The 27,114-nt window shown below is 42.7% G+C and overlaps 2 protein-coding genes across 2 annotated transcripts in view; one reads left to right on the forward strand and one right to left on the reverse strand.

Annotated features, from left to right (window-relative positions):
- Positions 1 to 6,037, reverse strand: part of LOC135875083 (protein adenylyltransferase SelO-like) — a 44,938-nt gene extending 38,901 nt beyond the window's left edge. The window contains exons 1-6 of the mRNA XM_065400063.1: positions 5,824 to 6,037; positions 5,071 to 5,189; positions 4,733 to 4,861; positions 4,244 to 4,308; positions 4,073 to 4,129; positions 3,876 to 3,974 (exon numbers count right to left, since the gene is read on the reverse strand). Coding sequence (XP_065256135.1) covers positions 3,876 to 3,974; positions 4,073 to 4,129; positions 4,244 to 4,308; positions 4,733 to 4,861; positions 5,071 to 5,189; positions 5,824 to 6,037 — 683 coding nt within the window. The remainder of the gene's footprint in view (positions 1 to 3,875; positions 3,975 to 4,072; positions 4,130 to 4,243; positions 4,309 to 4,732; positions 4,862 to 5,070; positions 5,190 to 5,823) is intronic.
- A 963-nt stretch (positions 6,038 to 7,000) lies between these two features.
- PDSS1 (decaprenyl diphosphate synthase subunit 1) overlaps positions 7,001 to 27,114 on the forward strand; it is a 35,191-nt gene continuing 15,077 nt past the window's right edge. Inside the window, exons 1-7 of the mRNA XM_065399233.1 lie at positions 7,001 to 7,132; positions 11,048 to 11,112; positions 11,937 to 12,060; positions 12,507 to 12,637; positions 24,058 to 24,199; positions 26,295 to 26,406; positions 26,494 to 26,603. Coding sequence (XP_065255305.1) covers positions 7,001 to 7,132; positions 11,048 to 11,112; positions 11,937 to 12,060; positions 12,507 to 12,637; positions 24,058 to 24,199; positions 26,295 to 26,406; positions 26,494 to 26,603 — 816 coding nt within the window. The remainder of the gene's footprint in view (positions 7,133 to 11,047; positions 11,113 to 11,936; positions 12,061 to 12,506; positions 12,638 to 24,057; positions 24,200 to 26,294; positions 26,407 to 26,493; positions 26,604 to 27,114) is intronic.

The following is a 27,114-nucleotide window of genomic DNA, read 5'->3' on the forward strand; positions in this document are numbered from 1 at the left end:
GAGCTCCCTGTCAGGAGTTCCTTGCTGACCTTTTATGTACAGTAACTCAGTGGATTTTACATAGACAATGTCTACATTAGCCTTTTTTCAGAAAAAATTTCCATTATTGGTAAAACTAGTACAGCTCCACTTATAGGTGCTGACTCTGTGGGTGCTCCAGCCCTGGAGCACCCATGGAAAAAAAAAGTAGCGGGTTCTTAGCACCCACCAGCAGCCAGTTCCCTCCTTCCCCCCCCCCCCCCCAGTGCCTCCCGTCTGCCGCGATCAGCTGTTTCAGGGCATGCAGGAGGCTCTGGGAGGGAGGGGACGTGGCATGCTCAGGGGAGGGGGCGGAACTGGGTGGGAAGAGGTGGGGCTGGGATGAGGACTTGGGGGATGGGGTGGGGGCGGGCCCTGGGGCAGAGTGGGGGCAGGAAGAGGCGGGATGGAGATGGGGGTTTGGGGGAAGCAATTGGGTGGGGCCTGGGGTGGAGCGGGGGGTTGAGCACCGCCCGGGCCCGGAGGAAGCTGGCGCCTATGGCTCCACTAGCAGTAGCAACAGTGAGAGCATGAGCAAAGATAGCAGCTGCCAGGGTTTTAACCACTGTGTTGGGTAGATCTGCTCTGAGCAAGTTTAGAAGTCACAGTAGATAAAATGCCAGCGGCTGTCTGGAGCCTTGTTTTCCACTCCCAGTATTGTTGACACTAGTGGAGGTGTACTGGTATTAGCAACATGGGGGAATTTTTGCTGAACAAAGACTGATTTGGACATAGCCATATCGGATGAGTACATTAGTCAGGGAATGTGCGCTGGTAGGAGTCAGATTTTAGCAGAAATGAAAAGGAGAAAATCTCAAGCATTCAAGAGAAATTGGCAAAAATCTCAGTAACAGGGAATGAATAGCAATAGGGAAGCCAGCAAGCAAATGGTCAGTCCTGACTATGTGCCTCAAAGCAGTGGAGGAGAATCTCCAGTTCTACTTTCTTCAACAGAAATACAGCTGCAGAGATTTCATTAGATCTTTTGGATTACCTGAGTGCTAATAGGTTTACTGCAAACGTCCTACACAGTAATAGGACTTCCTTTACTACTGATGGCGCATCTGCCATTTTAATGAAAGGGGAATATCAGCGAATGGTTACTTCCTTACAAAGGGTGATATTCATCCTGGTGGGATGGCCAACACAAGGATTGGCTGGCTGTGCAGCAAGGGTCCCTACGCACCCAATGAGCATCATGGAAACAGCCTTCATACTGGCTCCCACAGTTGGTGGGTAAGGCCACTTGGGGACAGGCCCAGACACAGGCAGCGCATGTCCTCCGTTTGGGGAGGCTCATATGCAAGAGCCGAAGCAACCTAGAAGCCCCACCCCGCCTCTTCTCCCAAGGCCCCACCCTTGTACCGCTTCTTCCTGCCCCCTCCCCCAAAACCCCACCCACCCGCTGCTCACTCCTCTCCACCTCCTCCCCCAAGGCCCTGTCTGCCCGCCACTTGCTCCTCTCCTCCCTCTACCCCAAGGTCCCCCCACTCACCGCTCGCTCCTCTCTGCCTCCTCCCCTGAGGCCATGCCCATCCACAGCTTGCTTCTCTCTGCCCGCCCCCTTCCCAGAACAGGGGGGGCCACCATGGGGCCATGGCCCCATCACTTTTTCCTGCCTTAGGTGAGTGATGGGAGGAAGGAGGAGAGGAGTGAGCAGCGGACGGGGAGGCCTTGGGGAAAGAGGCAGAGTGGGGATGCACAGAGCGCAGCCCCGCCCCTTTCTATGGAGCTTCACTTTCGGCGCTTCAAAGATAGCAGTGGGCAGGCACGCCTACGGAGGGGTGACTCACGCCGCATCTATGGGATTTCCCCCCTGCATGGCCAGCCTTTTTTGGGGAAGCTTAGCCTCCTCTGGCTTCTTATATACACTGCCCTACATTCTGAATATTGAGGCTATATAGGCAAGATGAATTTCACCCTGAATCCTTATTAAAAATAAAGATCACCCTACAGGTGGGTTCACCCCACTAACTTCATGTGTTGTTTTCCCAATTAGAAGCCCCAGACTATGACTGCAGTAGTACCAGATAAAGCTATTTTCTTCATCTGGCACTACTGCAGATGTAGACTGCAACTTCCAGTTGGGAACATAGCACATGAAGTTAACGGCATGAACCCATCTGTAGGATGCTCTTCTTGACTGAGTTATATGGCCCTTTCCGACATTTCCGCCAAGACTCAGCAAGAACTTTGTAAATGAATTAAAATTGTTGAGACAACAGTTCCCTATTGGGAAGAATATGGATATCAGCTGGGTTTCTTCAAGTGAAAACTTTATAAAACAAGTCTGGTGGAAAGAGTCTACAGAGCAGCCTTATACAATCATTTCAGTGACACTTTACCAACTTGCCAAGTATCGTGGGCTAAGGAATATTTTGTACATAGCAGAATTAGCACACAGTTAAGGAATAATGTTTGATAGTATCTCTGAAGTGAACAATTTGTCAAGACAACAGTAAAGGAAGGACATAACCTTGTCATAGGCTCTCACACTGATGTCCACACACATTTGTGGTTTTGCATCAATTACTGACACTTTGGGACCTTTTGTTGAAATGAGTGAACAGACCTTCCAACATGTTATTTACAAACATTGCACTCCAGCAGAGCAAATGTGTTAAAACTAATGCTAGAGAGATTTGCAGGCACTCTGCCACGGTAGAAACCACGAGAGTTTGCATTGTGACAGCTGAGTACAATGCATTTGCTGCAGAATGTTTACTTTCTGTGGACTCTGAAACACATGAGCCCCCAGACATGACCAACTCATGTGGAACATAAAATAAATGTCACAATTTTAACCAGAGACATTTTGTTTACTTTGTGTATATGATAATATTTGCAGATTGTCATTTTCACCTTTTTTCATGCGTAGTGATTTAGGTTCTGATCCTGTAAAGACTTACACAGGTGCTTATTTTATGCATGAGTAGTCCCACTGACTACTCATATACATAAAGTGGGGGCATATTACTTATAGGATCAGGATTTGAGTCAGTTAGTTCACCCTGCTCCTTGCACAGGTCTTTCATACAGCAACAGGCGAGAGTAAAAAAAAAAAATTTTTTTAATAGAAATTGTGATAGTAATACCAGACAATGGAAGGGGAAGTTAGTGGCAGGTGTCATTTCTCAAATTAATTTTAACTCATTTTTGAGAACTGAGTAGATTTCAAGTTGATGGTGTCCCTTTAAAACACAACCGTCTCTCACCCTCCCTTGCATCCATGCACAGCTGTTCATCCCATAACAGAGAAAAGTTATAGCAAATAGTAGCATCAACAAAAATGTATTTGCAGATTACTTCAGAGGCAAAAGTGAATTAATTCGTAATGAAAATTCTCAAACCTAGCAATCATTAAGCAGTTTTACCAATCTCAAAAAATGGAGGGGTATATTTTGGCACTAGTTGTAACTCTGCATTTAGAAAAAATCTCTAAGGGCTGGTCCACACTACCCGCCTAATTCGGCGGGTAGAGATCGATTTCTGGGATCGATTTATCACGTCTCATCTGGACGCGATAGATCGATCCCAGAAGCGCTCCCCCGTCGACTGCGGAACTCCTGCTCGCCGAGAGGAGGAAGCGCTGTCGACGGGGGAGCCTGCCTGCGCCGCGTGGACCCGAAGTAAGTACTTTTAGTTCGATATAGGAAACGTCGACTTCAGCTACGCTATTCTCGTAGCTGAAGTTGCGTTTCCTATATCGATCCCCCGCCCCAGTGTGGACCAGCCCTAAGAGATTAGCTACTCCACTTCACTGATGCATAGCTCAAGCCAAAAAAGCCCAATCCCAAAACTCAACTTCATAGTTTCCATAAACTTGAATGTTGCAAAAGAGAAAAGATGGGTAATACCTAGCTGCTCTGCTTGTAGGAATTCCAAGGTAGTGCATGGCCTCACTGCACAAAAATTCTCGCACAGAGGAGCGAAGCACAGCTCTTCCATCACCATTTCTACAGAGAACAAATGGATTGGGAATATTTTGTCTTTTGTTTTAAAATATGTAGAGAAAACATCAAACTTCTGTCTGTGTGAATTAACTGTACTGTACCTTGAATATGGAGTTTTTCCTGAACCTTTCAACTGTAATTCCCATCTCTCACCATACCTACAGAAACAACAGTAGTATTTACGATGATACATATTGGGATATCCACATGTCAACTTAATATTACGGTACATAAAGAGCTATACGATCATTTTAAAATAAAGCATGCTGTACCTGTTTGTGTACACTCCAATCAAGTGGGCTCTTCCATCACCCAGCTGACCTGCCCAGCTACCAAACTAACAAGAACAGAAATTTAAAAAATTAAGTCATTTTCTTCTTGCTATCATTTACATGTTGGGACATCATTAACAAATATCTTAACATGACCTATATGATACAAATAATGCTATAGTTGCTCAGGTAATCATTAAGGGATTGATTCCACAAACATGTTTCAACATAATCCTGCACATGCTTACTGTTTGCTTACTGTTGAAGATTTACTTAAGTCAATGGGTTTACTCACAGGAGGAAACTAACCAAGATTTACAATTCCCTCCCTTTTCTGCCTGTTGCCCCTTACACAAGACAGAATGTAAAATTACAATCTAGCCCTCAACGAGCACTGAGTTTTTTACAGCTTCTCAAAACATAATTCAAATGGTAAAGGCCTGCACATAAATGCATATTTTCATGTGGAAGAACAGGTATTATTGTTACCTGATGGCCTCCATACCTATGGGCCAGAGGAATAGACCCTAAAACCACTTTCCCACCACTGACAAGCTGGAGAAAATCATCTGTTTCTTTGACAGATACATCAAGGTCCAAAATACCTTCCAGAACATCCTGAAAAGCAGAAATTACGTAAACGTTACCGAAGTTCCGATGGCAGTGAGATTTTGTTCACGCTATTCTTTGAGTTAATAAGAGACACCACTAAAATGAAGGTGCACGATATACATAATACATTTTGTGTTCAAAATTTTCTATTAATTTTAAAGATACATATTAATAAAACAGGAACACTATATTCTAAGAAATAAATAAAATCTAACCTTTGAAACTGCTACAAGAAGAACTCTAGATATAAAAGGAGTAGGATAGGCTACTGAAAAAATGCAGTCTCGTACTTTACGAATTGAGTTTTCTGGAATAGTATCAACAGGCAGCGTAGCTGTAAAAAATCCAATGCACCTTTTAAAAAATGTTATGAATTAACCACATTATTATAGATATATTATTTCCCCTAAAGTCAAAATAAAAATAGACAACACAGGGCCAAATAAACAGCAGAACTGAAATGTATCCATATTTTAGATAGTAAGGGCTGGATCCTCATCTGTCTACAGTGTAAAGCAGACAAGTAGTTTATACTACTTATACCCTCCAAAACAAATCTAGGGTGGCCGTCAAAAATGCACTTTTGTTTTTGTTTTTACAATCACATGCAATTTTAGTATCTGAGTAGGTTACCCCTGCAGTTCAATGTTACAGTATATTATTGCATGCAATCCTGTAGACACACCCAATTTTGCATTAATACACAACTGGGACAGCCTTGGCCCTTCACTGGATAAGTGGTATTGTTTAACACAGCTACAAATCTCTAATACAAAGATAGAAGGAGTAAATAGCTTGCTGTGGCCAATGTTGCCTGTAATTTTTAAAGTAGTACATGAGCTTGACGCTGTCTCTCCCTAACCGCCAAATCCAGTTCTTTCCAAATAAAGCTGCAGGCAAATTTAATAAGCATTTTAACAAAGAGCACGGTCCATCAAACAAAAATATTTGTGCACTATATAATGTACCTATGAGGCTTTCTGAAGAAAGGCTCCACACCCTAAAACTATTTGTTTTTCTTTTTCTTTCACAATAACCTTGGTCAAGGTTTGATTTATTGCTGAAAGGACGCACATGGCTGAAACTCCCCGCTGCTCCTATGGAATCCAGGAGGCAGCATCCAGCCTGACAGATCAGCACTACCCAGGTGAGCAACCAGGGGACTCCATGGCGCCTGGACATACTGACACTGGAACTTTGCTTTAAACTAAGATTGCCAGTCAGTATAGACCCAGGAGTCAAAACAGTAGTAATGTGACCGAGGCTCTTCTTCTGCAGGAAAGATCCTTCAACCAGGGAAACAGCTCATTAAAGTCACACTAGATGATCACAATGGTCCCTTCATATATATTAATTTATAAACTAGAGATATTTTCTTCCCTCCCTCTTCATCTCTCTGGCCCCATCTATTCTACAGTGACAAGTTGCCTATTGTTCTGAAAGGGTTTTCCAGAACTGCTCAACACTGGTTTTCAGGTGACTTGGTTGTGCCGGGAAACGGTCTGGTCTGGAGAAGGTTCTCAAAAACCATTTAAAAAACCTGACGGCCTGACCATCCCACCGGGCTCAGCTGCATGACCCAACAGTCTTCAGGCTCAGTTCAGAAAACAGGCAAGGCGCCCGCGGAGAGTGTGTGACTCATTCACAGCCCAGGGTGCACGATGGCTCACAGACGGGAAGGCGGCACAAGCCCTGCCCCAGGAGCAGCCTGCAGCGCTACGCTTTGGCTGCACTTCTACGTCCTGTCACGCCAAGGGAGTACTTGGGATTGGGAATTATCTGTCTGCCCCTGCCGGGGAGCGTCTCCCCGGTCTGCCCCGCTCCGGGCGGCGGGCGCTCTGCCCGGCTGTGCCTATCCCGGGCTGGGCGGTGTCTTTTTCCGGGGACCCCCTTGGCTGCAGGGGCCGAGGGCGCAGGGGTGGGCGGCTCCCCGTAGAGCTGTAGATGGGGCCTGGCTGCCCCTGCTCCTCACCCTCCCCACGTATCCCCGCCACGGCACCACCCCCTCCCCGAAGGAGGCTCCACCCCTCCCCCGGCTGCGCCCTGCCCGGACCTGGCCCGCGGGGGAAAGGGCGGCTGAGCAGCGTTTCCGGGTCGAGGCGGGGCCGGGAGGCGGAGCGGGCGGCAGCATCGCTGGGAGACGCCATGGCCTTGTGGTGGCGGCGCTGCTGCTTCTCCCGGGCGCCCGCGTTCGGCTCCCTCCGGAGCCTGCTGGAGGCCGTAGGGCCGCGACTCGGCTCCGGGTCCCGGGCGGGCCGGGCCGTGGGGGGAGCCGAGGTGAGCGAGCCGGGGCTGCGGGCAACTAGAGGTCACAGGGAATGAATGGGAAGCGCGGGGTGGGGCGTGTGGTGGGAGGGGCGCCGGGCTAAGGAGCGTGTGAGGCATCGGGGTGCGAAGGGCACTGAGTTAAGGGGCATGGGGGTGCGAGGGGAATGGGGTGCGAAGGGCACTGAGTTAAGGGGCATGGGGGTGCGAGGGGCACTAAGTTAAGGGGCATGGGGGTGCGAGGGGAATGGGGTGCGAAGGGCACTGAGTTAAGGGGCATGGGGGTGCGAGGGGAATGGGGGTGCGAAGGGCACTGAGTTAAGGGGCATGGGGGTGCGAGGGGAATGGGGGTGCGAAGGGCACTGAGTTAAGGGGCATGGGGGTGCGAGGGGAATGGGGGTGCGAAGGGCACTGAGTTAAGGGGCATGGGGGTGCGAGGGGAATGGGGGTGCGAAGGGCACTGAGTTAAGGGGCATGGGGGTGCGAGGGGAATGGGGTGCGAAGGGCACTGAGTTAAGGGGCATGGGGGTGCGAGGGGCACCGAGTTAAGGGGCATGGGGGTGTGAGGGGCACCGGGTTAAGGGGCTCATGGGGTGTAAGGGGTACTGGGCTGGTAGGCTGGGGGCATGAAGTGCAAGGTAAGGAGGGAGGAGCATGTGGAGTGCAGGGGACATGGATGGCATGTCTATGGGGTTCAGAAGGGGAAGGAAATATATTAATGTTTTATACGGTACAGAGGACAGGGATGTTCAGAGTGGGGGTTGGTATGTGAGGGCTGGGGTACCAGGGTGGTGGGTATGTTTGCAGTCAGTGAAAGACACGTGAACGTGTGCAGAAATATGCAACATGGTAATCTCAAGCCCTCACCTTTTCTGGGAGAATGCTGCTAGTCAGGCATCTGACAGCTTCTATTGTATCCACGAGGAACTGCAGATAGCTTCCAGGCCTAAAAGCTCTCAAAATGGATGTGCTGTAACCTTCCACGTGAAAGTAGCTTCCTGTTACTACTTTACTTCTGGCCCAAAATGTAGGTCTTTCTGTACTTACAGAATTATTTATAATTGATCTGTATTGAGAGATAATGAAAATTAATAAATTTTGTTAACAAATTAACATTCCCCTGCATTATTGCACTGCATATATGCTTAATTGTAGTAATGCCTGAAAGTGAAATTGATCGAAAAAAGTGACTAATGTATTTTCAGTGCTCAAGTGAGAGAAATTAGAAGTTTTAAATTAGTTTTACTTTTTTAATGTAATATTAGTTTCTAAGGAACTTCTTTAAAAAACAACCTGATAGTATCCCTTTCATTTGCTTAAAAAGAAGTTTCAAGGGTAATTAGAGAATGTCATAAGACTTGATTTGATAATGACATTTTTTATGTTTGCTTTATGACTGTTTAGATTTTAAATACTGTGCAGTGACCCAAATACATGTTTGATTTGGGTTTTTTTTATTACTTTTGTGAATATATGAGGGTGTGATTAGATTTATACAGAACTGATGAAGTAAATGGTCTGTTTGCTGGTACTGTATCTGTAATTCAGCAGGGGTCTTGGTGAAGTAACCAGAATCTAAGGCCTTGTCTACAATGACAGAGGCATGTAGGGTACATGTAGCTACACACCACAGGAAAGCAGCAGGGAAAGGCTCCAGCAGCAGGGAGTTGCCAGAGCTGCAGTGGGTTAAGGCTCTGGAAGTGGGACACTACGCTGCTAAAAATAGCAGTGTAGATGTGGGAAGTATTGCTTGGGTGTGTAGAGAATCACATAGGGTATATATATACTCTAGGTATGTCTGCATTCTTGTCGCTTTGGTGGTGCCTCACCCGTGCTAGCTGGGCATGCAGTGTCTTGTACTCTATATGCCGCCATAAGTGTAGACATACCTCAAGACACTGTTGATCACTTTAACTAAATGTGTAAATTGAGATAGACCAGAGTTCAACAAAGGTGGAAATGCAGAAGAAAACTGTAAAAAATAATGTTGTTTTCTGGCATTCAGAACAAGTGGAATTTATTTCTTACATCTATAATTAATATAAAACTAGATTGATTGATTGTTTTTAAAGTAGTTTAATAGATTAGACACAAATGCAAAGGTCCCGGTCTTGCAAACATACATATGAAACTTTAAGCACGAGTAGTCCCACTGCAATCACAGCCTGAATTAAGCTTCTCTCAGCTTTTCTTTCCCTGCAAAGGGATGGGGGATTTTCATTTCCCCTCGTCCTTGATCCTCCTTAGTATGCCCTGAAACAAGACTACTCCTGCTAAATTAAAGTCTTTATGGGGTCGGGACTTGTTTTGTTGGGGGGAAGACCCTATAAAGGTTTTCCTATAGTTGTGTTAGGAGAACTAGGCTAATTAACCAGTGTTTTCATTATCACCTATAATTTGAGTTTGTTTGGCAAGAAAATACAGTTTTCACATTTTTTGTAGTCCAAATGAGAGGGTTTCTTTTGTTGTTTTTTTAAATTATGGTTGTGTTTTAGGTCTATTTCTCAATGTCGGGTTGTTGGCTTGACCTGCACTAAGAAATGCTGGCTGTATTGATTGATTGGTATGCGTGACCTGAGGTTAAAAAATAAAATAAAAAATTGCCTTCAGTGCCTCAGTTTCTCATATAAACCACCAAATAGTCACTGCGTCTCATGCTGCATTTTGAGGAAAACACTTAAGTAATTAGCTACATCCACTGTTCCTGAAGTGCAGTTGGGGGGGTTAGGGGAGCAAAACTTCCCTTTTCCCATCAGACATTTTGTGGCACTTACAAGGAAATGGGATACCAGTTGTCCACTGAAAGAGACTGAAATCATGGATATGTCATAGTAGCAGCTCCAGCTGCTGCAACTGTAATCTGCAAATGCCCAATGAATTGTCCTTGTACCTCCCCAAGCGAGATTTTATGAAGGGGCAGGATTCACAGTGAGTCCTGTGGCATTAGTATTTTGATCTTTAGCGGGAATTGTGCTGATTTGAATGTTCACTTCTTGTCTAGGCCTAACTTCTTTATCTTTTAACTTTTCCAGGAAGGATGGGTGGATGGTGAGGGTTTGAAGCCTGTGCAGTATTCTTTCTTAGGGCATGTCTACACTTACCTCCAGAGCAATCGATCCAGCGGGGGTCGATTTGTCGTGTCTAGTGAAGACGTGATAAATCGACAGCTGAGCGCTCTCCAGTCGACTCTGGTACTCCACTGGAGCAAGAGGCGCAGGCGGAGTTGACGGGGGAGTGTCAGCAGTCGACTTACCGCAGTGAAGACACCGCATTGAGTAGATCTAAGTACGTCAACTTCAGCCACGTTATTCACGTAGCTGAAGTTGCGTAACTTTGATTGATTCTTCTCTCCTCCCCCTCCCCTCCCAAGTGTAGACCAAGCCTTACTCTCTGTGCACAAGGGACTAAGGTAGGAGGCATGCTGAATTAAAACCTCTTTAGGGGAAAGCAGAGGATGCACACTTTTTTTTTTATTAGTGTAGCAATTCCTGGAAATACCAACATGGGTCGTGCCAGTAGTTCTTGTCCTTTGGCAGCTCAACCCAAATCTACCTGCAAGATAATGAGCCATTGAAAGGAGACTGTGCCTCCCCTGAGTGCACAAACTGGGTCTTGCTAGTACAGCTTTCAGATATCAGTTAGATAAAAGGTGCCTCCCTGGTTCTTCCTAGTGACTAGAAGGAGTAAGTTCGGCATTCCTGTGTGCAGGAGTCAGCTTATCAAGTAGTTAACTGGCTATATATATGTACATACCACATCGTGTAAGGAAACAATTGCAATACTGCCTTTGCACTGGGTTTTACAACTCTCTATCTATATGAGGAAATACTGGAACAAAATATTAATGAACAAGTATTAATGATCATATAGTTCCACTGAATTTAACAATTTTGATTTTAGAGTAAAAGTAGTCTTTTCTTTCTGCAGATGCATTATTTTCTGGGGAGAAGTTCAGTTTTGTCATTTCCAAAAATTCGTAGTATATTTTTGCGGTAAGTTGAAGCTCCATATTGCTAGGTAACAACGAAAGTAGGTAAAGTAATTATATTAGGTAGATTGCATATGTGAAGTTGTGGATTTTAAACTGTAATGCTTTGGTTATTACAACAGACTGTAAAATGAGATTATTCACCCTAGTGTGTACAAGACCAATTTAATATAGGTCATATTACATTTTCTGTTGATGTGGCATGAAGGTAGACTGAAATGCTCCCATCATGGAAAAACTTGCAGCAATGAAAAAAGCTCAGGTAATGTCCTGAGGTTGAAATAGAGGCAACCTAGTGTGTGGATATAACCCTCAAATTCAAGGAAATTAGGCTCATTCCCTATCGATCCTGGCATATCCAGAACGAGGCTCTGACTCTTTGTCCTACCCGGAGGACTGAATTTGATGTAGACATGGTTGGCCAGAGTTACTAGCTGCATAGAGTGTAGAGTATATTCAACTCCAAAATAGAAACCACTTTCTTTAAGAAAAAAAGGGATGGTAAAGTCATTCTGTTGACACCAAATTGCAGGTGTTGACTACACCTGCAAATTGGCTGTCAAGGAAAGAAAAACAAAAATTGCATTGCTAAAAAAGTCCTCTCTAGTTTACTGAACACATTTTCTCAAATGCTGCATTTTACACATCACTCTAAAATCTGTGTCACATTTAACATATCCTGACATGTAGCCATGCTAAACGTCTCACTGTGCTGTCTGAAAGTATTTTTGGGGAGGCAAGAGCCTTCATGAATTGTTTCTGTTGTGTAAAGTCAGAAAAAAAGCCATTTTTAACAATCTTAATTCTTTTGGATCATACGGTTGCCAGGTTTCATCATACAACAACCTCACGAACATGTAGCTGTAGTAAAACAGTTACTGATGAAAAATTCAAGGACCCTTTTAAACTTGGTCGGAAAGACTTGAAGAATCTATGTGAAGATATTAAAAAGGTAGGAGGTTTTGGTGAATGCTTTAGGACAATGTAATGATTCTGACATTGAAAACAGTTAATGCTACCATCTGGTTCCCTTTAAAGTTTACCAAAACTCTAAGCAAAGTAATTGAAGGAAGATTTCTCTTGATAGTCTACGTGTATTGCTGTCATGTGATCTCCTCTAAATCTAAAATGAAGGGGAAGAGGAAATCATTACGTAACTGATGGAAGCAGAAAAATGACTCTCTGTTTCCACTATCTAGAGTACTTCACTGTTCTTAATCTTTTTTCCCCCCAAGTTATCATGAGGAATAGTCTTAAGAATAGTCTTAAAACCAGTTCTAACATAAATTGGAGGGAGAAAAACCAAACAACTAGCTAAAAGGATTTGAATGCATGTTCCTGACCTGTAATCCAGGTTGATTATGTATCTTTGAAAGTAATACATTGTTCTGTTTACAGGAATTACTTGTATCTACAGCAGAACTTAGGGAAATGTGTGAATATTACTTTGATGGAAAAGGGAAAGCCTTTCGACCAATGATTGTGGTGCTAATGGCAAGAGCGTGCAATATTCACCATAATAACTCCGGGTGAGTCCCTGGTTTTGAAATATATTGGTATGGACAAATAGACCTATCAGTCTTTAAAATTTCACAAAATTTGTCTAGTGACTTCATCAAAACAATAAGGTGACCCATGAAACGTCAATTTTATTTTGTATCATTAAGTACATTTTACACTCACAAAACAGTGATCTCTATTGTGGAGCTGAATAAATAGTTTTGGTGAACTTTTCCAGTAGAATTGTGAAATGTACGGTTGTAGTTATGGAAGGGAAAGAGACAATCCCCAGTTCTGGTATTTGTGAAGATTTTGGTCATAGTCACATCTTGTAACATAAATAGTTTGTTACTACACACACTACCCAGTAAACCAGTTTACACTTCACCCAAACTATTGTTCTATTTATAAGCATCTCTATAGCTACTAAGTAAGAACTTGTTCATTGTGGGAGGGAAATAGTATTTTATATTTAAACACGACAGGCCTGGAAGCAATTAGTACCTTTCATACACTCTATGCAGCAAGATGAACAATAACTAGGAGGAAAAAACTATTTTCTCTAAAGATATAATTTGTTCAGGATTTTCACTCCCAGAAATTAGGATTAGCTCAAAACTGGCATAATTCCTTTAGGTTGTTTGGCCCTTGAGGTAGAACATGATGCAGGCCCTGTACAGGCTATCTCACATTACCCCTACTGGTTGTAAATGCTGCCCTCCACCAATTTTCCAGACAGATCCTCCTGTCTGTATTCAGCAAAGGACAGAGACTGTTGCTTGGAAAAGGGGGAAGGGTTATATATACCTATCTCATAGAGCTGGAGGGGACCCTGAAAGTTCATCAAGTTCAGCCCCCCGCCTTCACTAGCAGGACCAAGTACTGATTTTGCCCCAGATCCCTAAGTGGCCCCCTCAAGGATTGAACTCTCAACCCTGGGTTTAGCAGGCCAATACACAAACCACTGAGTTATGCCTCCCCCCTATTTTAGATATCCCTCCCCCATCATTTTAGATATCATTTCTCGCAGGGCCGGCTCCAGCTTTTTTGCCACCCCAAGCGGCGAAGAAGGGGGGGGGGGGGGAAAGATAAAGCCGCAATCGGCGGCACTTCGGCGGCTACTCTACCGTGCTGCTTCATTCATTCTTTGGCAGCCGGTTCTTCCCTCCGAGAGGAACCCGCCGCCGAAGACCCGGACGTGCCGCCCCTTTCCATTGGCCGCCCCAAGCACCTGCTTCCTGCGCTGGTGCCTGGAGCCGGACCTGATTTCTCGGTTCCAGCCTTTAGTCAACTCCAGTTCAGTATTCTAAATTTCTGAGGCCTTTGGTTCAGGCACTTTTGTGTACTTCAGCAGTGCTTTCACGGTTTCTTTTATTTTCCCACCCCTCGACATCTAAATTTATTAGGCAGTTTTATGGCTACTGAGCACATTAGTTCTTGGTAAGCCACTTGCTTGTTTTTGTTTTGTGGTTCAGTGCCTATCTGGGTTGGTGACAGGGTGGATTTGATTTAGATCATGATTTAAATCACTAGTGAGGAAGACTCGATTTAATCATGGTTTTCTACATAAAAGTGCATTCTTGTTGGTTGTTATAACCTTAATGCATATTCCTCACAACTCAGAGATAGATGTAGGTTTCATTTTTAGAAGGTACACACTATACATTTTTAAACAGTGATTTATTTTGAAAATTTTTCAGATTAGTTTTATAGCTATATCAGAAAATGAATGATTGGTTATTTCATTTACCAAAAGTAATTGAAGCAGATATTTATGAAATCACTGGGAACTATCCCTAATTCAACAGTTTAATCATTAATATTTGGAGGATTTTCTTGCCATGCTGTATTAGGAGGAGAATATCACCAGACAGACATTTAAATTGTTTTATTTAACTAAAACAACAACGTTAAGTATTCTGGATTTTTTTCTTCAACAACAAACGTATAATATTTTAACAAAACAAGCATATGTCTCTCACTTCTCACGTTTATCTCCAGACTTCTTCTCCTTGTCCAGATCTATTCCGCCCCCAACAATCTTCTATTCATTGAACTTTTTGAAACTTTGCACTTTTAGAGAGAGGCAAGGGATTGACTCTGTGTACGCGAATTTGCAAAGGGACAATAGGGTTGAGGTCTGTTATTTCTCACCTCTACATATTTATTTATTTTAAAACGTTTTTGCTGTTAACAAGCATGTTATCTCTGGAGACACAAATCCACAGTTTGAGAACTGCAAAACTAAGCATCTCTGATGGTATCTTCTAGACTGAGCACTGAGTCCCATTGGGTAGATAGAAAGATTAACCTAAATAAGCTATATAGAAGCCCCTGGAACCCCATAAGATTAGGTCCCTAATCCATGAACTATTGGAAGTCATTTACAAAACTTTTCTTAAACATCACGTGAATATATTGTCTCATACTATAGAATTAGAATTTATAATCCCTATTCCATGATGAGATATCTTTGAACTTACTGATGAGTTACAGCTAGAAGAAGTTGTTACCCCCAAAATGAGACTTAAGGCACCCCCACAGTGGCCTGCCTATATCAGTAACTTAATCCTCAATTTGTCTGTTTTTGGTAGTTGAAAGGGGGTGGCCCACTATGGAGGAATTGCCAGGGTTTTACCAGGGGTTTCCCTTTGACCTTTGGAGAACTCCCAGAACAGACTAACTGTGTTGACCCTTGGGAGGACATGGATACTGCCTTCTGCTCAAAGGATCGACACTCAGGCAGCAATCTTTGCAAACAAAAATAAACTTTATTTGACACAATATGTCTTCATACAATAAATCTAAAACATTAAATTCTTCCAAAAGGCATACATCAAAAAGGTAAAATAAATTTCCTTGGCACATATACACATTAAAGTACCCAACATTGCAATATTATACAATGGGAAATAGCTTTAAGTGGTTACATTCTGCATGTGATGGCCAATCACATACAGGATGCTGACAGCAAGTTCTTATTACAACTTAAAATAACAAATGTATGTACACAAACATCCAGCTTTATTATCTCAGGCATATACATTCATACATTCTAATTTCTTATGTGAGTGTCGTCATACTTCTCCACAGTCTTCTGTCCCTCTGCTCTTTGCCACTGCTCCAACTGCATTGCCTTGGTTCTTCTTTCTTCAGTGATTTCAGCTTCTGATGATTCTCCTAATGTTTACTCACTCCAGCGCCTCCCACTCACAGTGAATGAAGCCTGTCAGCAACCTGCCTTGTATACAGATTGTAGCCTATTCTGATTGATTGATTGTTCAATCCTTATCATTAGCATACTCATCCACAATCATCATCCTTATGCTTTCCCTGATTGGTTTGTTCTTATGAACCAATCATAGCTGCTAAACTCATCTGTCAATCAAAGGAGGACCTGATTGAAAACCTATGCCATGCTCGACTGACTCCTCCCTCCAGGTTTTTGGAGTGACCTTTATCTCACCTCAGCCTGCCTGTTTGCTGTTGGCCAAATCGCTCCAAGACCACCTTTTAATTTTCACTGGCTATGATTCCCTGTGATCACCACCTTGTTATTCCTGGCTGCAACTGCTCAAAACTATCTTTATCATTAAACCCTTATTATCAGTTACATAATTGTATTCATCTTAACATTATGCTTTATTGTCCCCACTCCACTTTTACTAATTTAAAAATACGTTTAATTTCAATCTTTCCCTTGCTTCAGCTAGTGGTGGCAATACAATGTTTTTAATGCTCTATTCCTGACAGAGAATAGAGCAGCTGAAAAATCGTTTATCAAAGTGGGTGCTGATTTTTATTTTTTTATTTTTATTTATTTATTTATTTTGGGAAACTGGGTTGACAACTCTGAAGATGAACTCAGATGATCTGGTGTGGGCTTTGCCATCTGTTCAATGTCCTGAAGAAACATGGGTGGGGTGGGGTGTGTGTGTGTGTGTTCTCCTTTAGACATGGGCAGGCTCCTCTGTGGCTAGACAGGATGCCTTCATTAAACTCTCTGTACCAGCTTTCGGGCATTCCCTTCCCCCGTATCAGCAGGAGTATGATTATCAGTACACTGGAATGATTTTTGTGCTGAGGCAGATGCTTCTTTTCTCAGTGCAAAAGCTTTGGCATGGAGACTGGTGTCCCTGGCATCTTTTGCTTGTTGGTTTTCATGCAGTCAGTGTCAGTGCTTCCTGAACCATTTTTGATATTTCAGGCTTCTCTGTCACCTACCCTATTCCAGCTGTTTGTGTCCAGACAAGCTGAATAACTGCCTCCCTTTTGTCTAAGTTTTGGAAATGAAATGCTGGGTAGTGAGAAAAATGAAATGCTTTGGAAGGGGAAAAGGAATGAAATACCAGGATTTCATTTTCTTCTCTTCTTCCTTGCTGCATCCCCCTTTCTCTCTAGGTAAATCTAGATGACTTTACACAATGTATATATGTATGTTTATGCAAGTCTGCAGTATACTGTTTTTCATGTTGATACATGTTTCCAGGGTAGGGGAGGTCAAACCAAAAATTAAGGTTTGTTTTATTTTGGGATACTGGCTTATGAGTTCAAGTTTTGCCTGGATCTTTTCTCTAGTGTTGAGGTCTTTCTAGCAGGCCATATACCTGATCTGATGCTGAACTTTGAGAGGTCTCTTAGTCATTGTATACTATATGATAAATGTACACAAACATGTATTTCCTGTTCACATTGTCATTAGCTTTGTTGTTGAGGCTCTTTACAGCTGTGCTTTCATTTCCTTTTGGCAAGTTATTTCTTTTTACTATCCAAGAGTGAGAATCCTGCACAGATGCTACCTATGGAGAAGGGAACATTATTCATCTATAATTTTGCTTCTCTGAAAATATCATTATGGGTGAGTCTCACTCACCCATCCACTTCCCCTTCATGTTTGGAGTTTACCTATTTGAGATGTTTTTCTCATGGATCTTATCTTTCCTTTTGAAGCATTTTTTTGTCTTATCTTAATGATCATTTTTACTTTACTTTTCTTTCTAGGAGCTTCACCCCTCTGTGCAATCAAAGAAATTGACGGGAACAGTTGGAGGGCAGCATTATATCTGGCAGGGGGGGAGAGCCCACAAATATTAATAGGGTGCCTTGATTATACTTCACCATGCTACTGCTGCCCTCAAAGATCAAAAACCCTTGAGAGCTAAGAGAGTTCAGCTAGTCTTGTGCAAAGAAACAAAGATATAGGATTGTGACTCCTGCCAGATGATCTCTTCAGAAAAGCACAATTTTTAAAGAAAAGTAACTTCCCACTTTCAGGTGGATTTTTTTTTTTTTTTTTTTTTGGTCTTTTTGCCATTTTCTCAGTGGTCCCTTTTACTGGTTTTTGTTCTTCATCCTTTTTCTTCCCTGGCACTGTTCTTCAGACAGTTTGCTCTGCTTTTCATCAGCTGAGCCCTCCTTCTCTCTGCCTCCAGGGGTTGTGTTACTGACACTGCATTTCATTTTCTTCTTCTCCAACTGCCAGTCCCAACTCTTGTACAACCTTCTGCAGCCAACATATTTTCCCGTTAAAATCTTGTTTGCTGTGTAAATAGCAGTAGAAAGGAAAATGCTCCCTCTGTATCCATTAAAATAGCAGAACATCAGTTTACACAATCTTAGGCCCTAATTCTGGTATGTGTTCTGCATGGATGGACCCCGGTGCCCATGCAGAATCCTATTGGAGCTCCATGCAGAAGCAGGAATCCACCCACACAGAACAGCTTGCAGGATTGATGGCATGGTCATGTTTCTTACAATAAAAAAATGGGTCCCCAAGCTATTCTCAGTAAATTAGCTTTTTTCCCCCCTTCAACAAGTTCACATTATCCAAGCCACTGCAAGGAAAATTACACACTCAGTTAATGTTTTGGATCCCTTGTGTCCTCATCACAAGATCAGTGGATGAAGTATGCAAATTGTTCAGCGCTGGTATAATTTTTCTTCTCTTTTAAAGATCGTAGTGCTGTAAATACAAACCTAAGTGTTTAGGTCCCTTGGGCAATAGCTTTTTGTCTGTTGTTTAACTGTTGAAATTTATCTCTGCGTGTGAGAGCTGGAGTCCTGGTAAGGGGTTTAAATTGGGATTGTGTGAATCCTGTGTTTTCACACATTCTCCTGGAGTTATTCACAACACATAATGGGAGAATCTCACAGAATTATCACTAAAGAGAATTATCCCTTTGCCTGACGGGAGCTGTGCTTCTGCACTTTATTGGTTTCCCCGACGCACCACCTATAGTTTGTAACTAGAAATATGCATGTCCTCTGCTGTAGCCATAATTCAGAGAGCGACTGAAACAAACGAGAAGGAGGAAGAGATATAGAAATATCAAAGGAGGAAAAATGGGGTGAGCACAAGAGACTTAGAAACAAAGTAGGGAGAATAGACCCCCTCGAAGGGCAACAGAAACAAAGCTGACGTCTCTGTCGCTGTCCAATCTATATCGGTTCTGACACTCCATTCATTACTATAGTATAGGACTACTTGACAGCATCTTCACTTCCTCACAATCATCATGTACATTGCTTATTGTTCAGCTGTTTACATCAGGTAGCTATCTTGACAGCTCCGTAATCCATGCCTCCCCAACTCCTTGCACCCTCGCAACTTCTGGTTTACACTCCTGAACGTACACACTTCCTCCCCAGCAACAGATTCCCAGCAGGGAGTGGAAGCTTATCCTGCGAGGTGTGGTCAGCGCATAGGACTGGGGGTCAGCCCACCCATTGCTGTTTTTCCCCATCCTTAAAGTCAGAATAGCGGTACTTACCTACCTGGCAGGGTGTTACAAAGCTCTATGAAGTTGTAAATAATGAGTTCCATACAGAAATACTGCCTTACCCAAAACATCGTTCTGCCTCTTGCAGCAGGCCTCTGTCGACTGCACACCATACTAGCAGAAAAGGTCAAGGGTACTGCAGTCCCAACACCAATTTACTATACAAACCTGTCTTGTTGTCTGTCCAGTATGTGCACAAAACAAAGCAAGGGGCCTGCTAACAAAACAATATGTGATCGTGTAATTAAAGGCTATCATAATGCATATACACAAAAAGGCGGTTAAAGTTGCACATATTTACTAAATAATATATAAAATGCTGGTGTGGTTCTACTCTGAGAACTTTGTAAAAATGGCACCGTCATCCTCAGCCAGTCTGTGTGTATCCAGCATTATCTGCTGACCTTAATCACTAAATTTTTTTTTTCCTTCTGTTAGCATGGCGGAGTGGAAGCTGCTAAGAGAGAAGGACCTAGTTCCTATTATTTCTTGAGCATCATCAACAAAATTTATTATGCTTCTATCAGGGCTTCCAGTAGCATTACAGAGGGAATAACTTTGCCTGCAGAATCTTTATTACTGTTACTGGTGTGTGAGATTGAAAGGACCTTGCTTGATGCCCAGATTGAGTTTTCAGAAATATTAGCTAATTTTTTTTAAAAAGTTCCTTGTAAAATTGGCACATTTTGTACAGAAATCAGAGACACCACAAATGTGAACCCTAGAATGCCATTTTTAAAGTCACTTTTCGGAGAAGAACTGTACTTTTTAAAACAGAACTTTCAAAACTTGCTTTTGAAATGTCTGTCATTATTGTGCTATCTTCATACCATTGAATGGTTCTGGTGTGTCAATGAGCGCTGCCATTTTACTGCTACTTTCCAGCAGGAAGTCCAGTCTGCTGACATAGTTTATGACAAAGGGAATTCCAATGAGCAGTTGAATGCATGAAAGAGGCTGGAAACTTTTACAGTTGTTTTAAGGTAAGTTGTATGATTTACTAAAAATAATTTTATGGAAAAAAATTTATACTGAAGTGTTGAACTAACAAAGTTTCTAATGCATATTAGAGCTATCTTAAAACAACCATGAAAGTGTCCAGCTTTTATTCTTATACTGAGCAATGATTCCTTTTTTCACAAACTACAAGCCATATCCTGCCATTGTTTTGCATGCAGAATTCCCCACTAAAAGCTATGAAGTGCTCTGCATAAAAATAGGGTCATATCTTGGCACCTATGTCGGCAGACTGGCAAGATGTCACCTTCCAGTTTCATTGCTGATTATTAAATTTAAATGTATTTAAACCATGTGCAACAAGACTTAAATTCCTTTTGTAATTAGTTGAAGTGATTTCAAGATTTTATGTTTTCTCTTTAATTTATTCTGATTCTGCTGGAAATTAGCATGATTGGCTCATTTTTAAGGGTTCAGACTTTTGCTGGAAGAGCAGGTTGGCGCTTCTGAGGAAGGGAATGATTTGAAAATGTTGCTTTTTCTGCTCCCTCATTGCTGTCCTCTATACCCCAGCTAACCCCATATATGTTCCCTCATTACTTCCCCTCCACCTCTTTAAAAAATAAATAAATAAGCAGCTATGAACCATTGAGTTAAATCACTGGTGTGACATCATCCAAAAGACTTAATTGGCCAATCAAGGTGTGGCTTTGGTTGATAAGTGTTCATGTTCATATTCTGACAGAATGAATGATGCAATACAATCGCAATTATCTCAGTCTCTGAAGACACCCAAAATCTTAGAGGAATCAAGAGAGTCAGTTCAACAGTCGTTGGAGGCTGCATTCTGTGTCTTTCAAATTTAGAATACAGATTTCTAAGCTTGCTGGTCATGTCTCCAGATGTTAGTGAGTTGTCAACCAGCTTTGGAGAGTCTGCAATTCAGACCTCCCATGTGTGGAGCACAGTGAAGATAAGGGTCTGCATACTTTAAGGGTCTGCAGTCCAGCTGTTCAGGCATCCCTTTAAAACCATCCTCAGCAACAAGGATGCCAATCAACTTTGCAATGTTCTAAAGTGCGGTCTCTTTGGAACCAGATGACCTTGGGCATGATGTAGTCTGTTGCCTCATTACTTCACTCTAGATCAGGGGTTCTCAGGACAAATTTTTTGATGGCCACTTTCATACTTTTTCCTAAAATATGTAATTAGCTTTAGGAAAAACAAATAAATATGCATATATATGTGTCCAAATCATTGTAATTTATTTATTGCTAACTAGTAAGTCTGTTGTGAAAAGTGATATTAACAAACATACAAGTATCACTTTTCACAGCAGTCTTACTCAGCCCCGCCAAGCCTGGGGACAAATTAAGCCCTGAATGGTGGATCGGGGGAGGCAGTGGGGGGGCTGGAACCTGAAGCGCTGCGTCTGGAGCCTGGGGATGGAGTCTGAAGCACCTCGGCCAGAGCCTGCCACTTGAGGGCTGAAGCCCAAAGCCTGAGCCCCACCGCCTCTGGGAAGGTGGGGAACTCACCGGCTGCCTGGTCCTCCTGCATTGTGCCCTAGGTATCTCCAGAGGTGGGCAGGACCCAACCCTTGCTGGTGGCTCCAGCAACCAACACCAAGGCAGTGCATCCAGGAGCAACAGGGAGGGGAGGGGCCGCTACTTTGCCCCCTTCCCCTAATCACAGCCCAGGAGGCTGTGGCCGCAAGAAGAGCCTCTGGTGACCTCATGCAGCCACAGTGGCTGCATTTGAGAAATGCTGCAGAATCTAAAATAGGAGAGTACAATACAATCCTGGGGGTCATGACCATGCTTTGGAAAAATCAGGGTTGCACTTGAACTGGACATTCTGTGAATAATATTCCTTTAATGCAGTTATTTTGCTCTTAATTAGACCTACAGTAGAACCTTAGAGTTATGAACACCCTCAGGAATGGAGATTGTTCATAACTCTGAACAAAACATTATGGTTATTCTTTCAAAAGTTTACAACTGAAAATTGACTTAATTCAGCTTTGAAACTTTACTATGCAGAAGAAAAATGCTGCTTTTTTTTTTTTAGTAGTTAACCTTTAACATAGTACTGTATTTGCGGGTTTTTTTGTTTTTGTTTTGTCTCCGCTGATGCCTGATTGTGTACTTCCCGTTCCAGATGAGGTGTGTGTTGACTGGTTAGTTCGTAACTCTGAGGTTCTACTGTATGTATGTTTCACCCACAAGTATGGATGGGGAAAGAAAACTAATGTCTAAAAGTCGCCAATAATATTTTTCAAAAGTCTTTTTTTCTTGCAAACTTTGACCTCAACTGATTCTTGAATGTTTTGCATGTAAAGTATGCCATTGTATTACACAAACATTGCTAGGGCTGCATGGGAAGAGTAAGGTGAAATTTATAAAATATGGTCAAAAAAGGGACTGAAAAATGCAACTTATTGTAGAACAAATCTGTTCCTTATGTTCATTGAGTCTTAGGTGTTTTTCTACTTAGCTGTGGTGGCCCTGCACTCCTATGGAAGAGTAATCTGGTATCCTGGCTCATGGATTATCAGCAAAATTTACTTAAATTTCAGTTCCAAACCTATACTCAGCTATATATTCATGCTTGCAGCCTTTTTATTTTTCTTGAACCTGCCATTTAAGTTTACTAAATTTATCAGAACCCCTGAGTCAGGATGGTGGTGGCGGAATTGTTCTTTAAATAACATAAACAGAAGAAAGGATACTACAGTAAAACCCAGGACCATTTAATGTAATTTTCTTAGAGTAGTGGTTTTTCAAACTATGGTCTACAGGGCACTTTCACATGATCTTGAAATCTGCTTCTGTTAGAGTAGGGAAGGATATCAATTTTAAAATAGTGATGCCTCTTGCTAAATGTAGCCCAGCCCAGGGAACACTAAAGGTTTTCAGATGTTTTTGACTAGCAGAACTCACAAGTATACCTCTACCTCGATATAACGTGACCCGATATAACATGAATTCGGATATAATGTGGTAAAGCAGTGCTCCGGGGGGAGGGGGGGGGCTGCGCACTCGGGTGGATCAAAGCAAGTTCGATATAACGCAGTTTCACCTATAATGCAGTAAGATTTTTTTGGCTCCCGAGGACAGCGTTATATCGAGGTAGAGGTGTATCTGCATTCTGTGGCTCCTTCAAGTATCATTGTCCAAGTCTTTCTTTGGTGTAAATTCAGTCACAATCAAATTTGCGGGAAACATCAAAATTGGGAAGGACAGTAGCACAAACACAGGAAGACAGAACCAAACTGTATCCTGACTTGCAGATATTGGAGCAGTGAAGGTTGTGAGCAGTGAGGGTTGCAAGCAGTGAGGCAAGATGTTGAAGCCTTATATCCAGAGATATATAGAGCCTGATTCAGTTCTCATTGAAGTTAATGGCATAACTCCCATTAACTTCGAGTTGCAGAAACAAGCCTATATACAGACTGCTACAAAATGGGGAGATGTAACCAACCAATTTCACTCATTGTATTAAAATGATCCGACTTTTCTCTTGTCTGTTTATACAAAGTTCAGAAGGTTGGCAGTCAACGATAGGTTCAGAACATGAAAATGTTTTGAGAACCACTGCTATTGAAAAATAATAGTTTCTCTTAGTTTGCATAGAGGTTTTTCATGAGCATATTGCAGTGCACATAGTATACTTGATTGACACTTAAAGGTGTGGGTTTTTTATAATTTTAGGGAGGTGCAAGCAAGCCAACGCTCTGTGGCCATAATTGCAGAGATGATCCATACTGCTAGTCTAGTTCATGATGATGTCATTGATGATGCAAATTCTCGGAGAGGAAAAATGACTGTTAATCAAATCTGGGGGGAGAGAAAGGTGAGTCTGTCATTTTATACAGTACTGGTAAAGTGGAGATTTGTATTTGTCATGTTGCTAATACAGTAACTCCTCACTTAATGTCCTCCCGCTTAACGTTGTTTTGAAGTTACGTCGCTGCTCCATTAGGGAACATACTTGTTTAAAGTTGTGCAGTGCTCCCTTATAACGTCATTTGGCTGACTTTACAAGGGAGCATTGCACAAGTTCTTCTTCTCTGCCTCCTCCCCCTCAGTGCTTCCCCCGCCGCCAAACAGCTGGAAGGGAGGGAGCGAGTGGGGAAGGACTTTCTGGAAGGGAGGGAGCGAGCGAGTGGGGAAGCTGCCCCTCCCTCCCCCTGGCAGGCAGGGCCACCCGGAACGCAGAGGCTTTAGGGGCTGCAGGGCCCTGGGCTAAAGGGGCCCTGGAGCCCTGGCCTGCAGCTCTAAAGCCCCTTTCGGAATGTGACCCTGCGAGCACGGGCCGGAGGACTCAGGAGGAGCAGGGGCAGCCGCGCAGCCAGCGGCCGGAGAGAAGCGGCGCTTTCCCCTTCAAAGCCGGCCGGAGAGAAGCGGCGCTTTGAAGGGGAAAGAGCCGCTTCTCTCCGGCTGCGCAGCTGCCCTGCTCCTCCTGAGTCCTCCGGCTTGTGTTCGCAGGGCCACATTCCTAAAGGGGCTTTAGAGCTGCAGGGCCCTGCAGCCCCTAAAACCCCTGCATTCTGTGTGGCCCTGCCTGCCGGGGGGAAAAGGGGGAACTTCCAGAATCGCCACCATGGGTCGGTGCCACGCTGTGCAGAGCCACCTGCACCAAACAGGAGCTGCCCCAGGTAAGTGCTCTGCACCTCCTGCCTGCCCCAGCCCTGAGCCTCCTCCCGCACCCCCACCTGAGCGCCCTCCCACACCCTAACTCCCTCCCAGACCCTGCACCCCCAGCTCTGAGCCCCAGGGGTAAGCCAGGGGCACCTCCCCACCACATGTCTGAAGAAGTGGGTATTCACCCACCAAAGCTTATGCTCCAATATGTCTGTTAGTCTATAAGGTTCCACAGGACTCTTTGTTGCTTTTTACAGCTCCAGACTAACACGGCTACCCCTCTGATACTCCCCACCACAGTACAGTACAGTAGATAGTGCCTTTTGTCTGCTCCCAAAAAAATTTCCTTGGAACCTAACCCCCGCATTTACATTAAATCTTATGGGAAAATTGGATTCATTTAACATCGTTTCACTTAAAGTTGCATTTTTCAGGAACATAACTACAACGTTAAGTGAGGAGTTACTGTATTTAGTGTGTGTCTTCTTGGCAGTAGCGTGTGGCTATGGTAGAAGCTGGGGATGTTTAGAAAAAGAGGTACAATCTGAGCTGATCACATACTGTGATCATGTTATAAATTCCTATATACAGGGGATAAAATGGATAAACTTTCTAACCGTACATTTTCAAAGTATAGTGGGAAGATGTTTTTACTATGTGATTCCTATAGACTCTAATGGCAGTTGCATACAGTAGCTAAAATCATGTTGAAATGCTATGAAAATATGCCTCCTTTTAAGCACCTCATGTATTGGTTTCCCCTGTTGAAATAACAAACCAAAAGAGCTTTTACGCTAGCATTAGAATTTTCAGGCTTTAAAATGTTAAATATATGCTGTTATCATTCTCTTGTGAAATATGTAAGATGACTAAGCTTCTTCCTGAATAATTTTTTTTTCCAAATGCTTTATGAAATCCTGGGGGATGACAAAGATCAATGACACTTCCAAGATTTTTAAGACACTTTAGAACTAATTGACATTACACAATAACAGTAGCACAGTTACCATACAATACAGTATATAATGTTTAAAACTTATTTCTTTACCTCGCAGTAAAACACGTTCAGATATAGGAAAAAAGAGATCACTGTAAAATGGGAACTCCAAAATGGTTCAAATTTAAATACTGTAACTATTTTTCCCTTTTTCCAATTTTTGGTAAAAAATGTACACTTTATGAGGAAAATGATGTAATGTGACTAGACCTGGAAAATATACAGGGAATCAGATTGTCCCTAGTATTTTTTTACATGAAGAGACATTTAAAAAAAAAAAAAAAATCTTCTCTTGGTTTTTTTTCAGGCTGTTTTAGCTGGTGATTTTATCCTTTCAGCAGCTTCTGTTGCTTTAGCAAGAATTGGAAACACTACTATTATATCGGTATTAAGCCAGGTGATAGAAGATTTGGTGCGTGGTAAGGTTTTTTCTATTTGTATCTTTATACTTCTTTGTCTAAACAATAAACCTAAAAAATAAAGACTTTGTCCCTGCATCTTTATAGGTGAATTCCTTCAGTTGGGCTCCAAAGAAAATGAAAATGAGAGATTTGCTCACTACCTCGAGAAGACCTTTAAGAAGACTGCAAGTCTTATCGCAAACAGTTGTAAAGCAGTATGTACGTTCTGTCTCTCCTCAAGTTAACATACCTTACTGTAAGCTTCACAGCTAAATTCCCAATTACTTGCTATTTTCTTTGGAAATGCTCCAAACTAGACTCTTCAGTTAGTATTGTGCCACAGTCCTAATGGATCTTTGTTTGAGATTTTTATCCCAATTCAGCTGTGCAGCCTCCATTATTGGTTTTCATTCTTTCCTTTCTGTTTTACGTGCAGAGACAGACTTTTACTCTTTCCTCACTCGCTTCACAGTAAGATCCACTATAGATTCCTGAGCTGATTTCTAAAATGTTAGAAGTTTGAGCCTATTTTTAAAATCCATGTCCGAGAACTATTCATCTTATAATTTGTTGAATATAAGTTTCCTTTCACATCTGTTGTCTGTTACTGTGTAGCATAGTAAACTAATTCAGAGTCCTACATGAAAACAGTGCAAAAAAATTAAACAGTTTGTGTTCTTCCTATTTAGCATTGCTCTAAATAGGAAATACATTCTCTTCTGCTCC

The sequence above is a fragment of the Emys orbicularis genome, chromosome 2 (genome assembly GCF_028017835.1).
Source record: "Emys orbicularis isolate rEmyOrb1 chromosome 2, rEmyOrb1.hap1, whole genome shotgun sequence".
Taxonomy (NCBI): Eukaryota; Metazoa; Chordata; order Testudines; family Emydidae; genus Emys; species Emys orbicularis.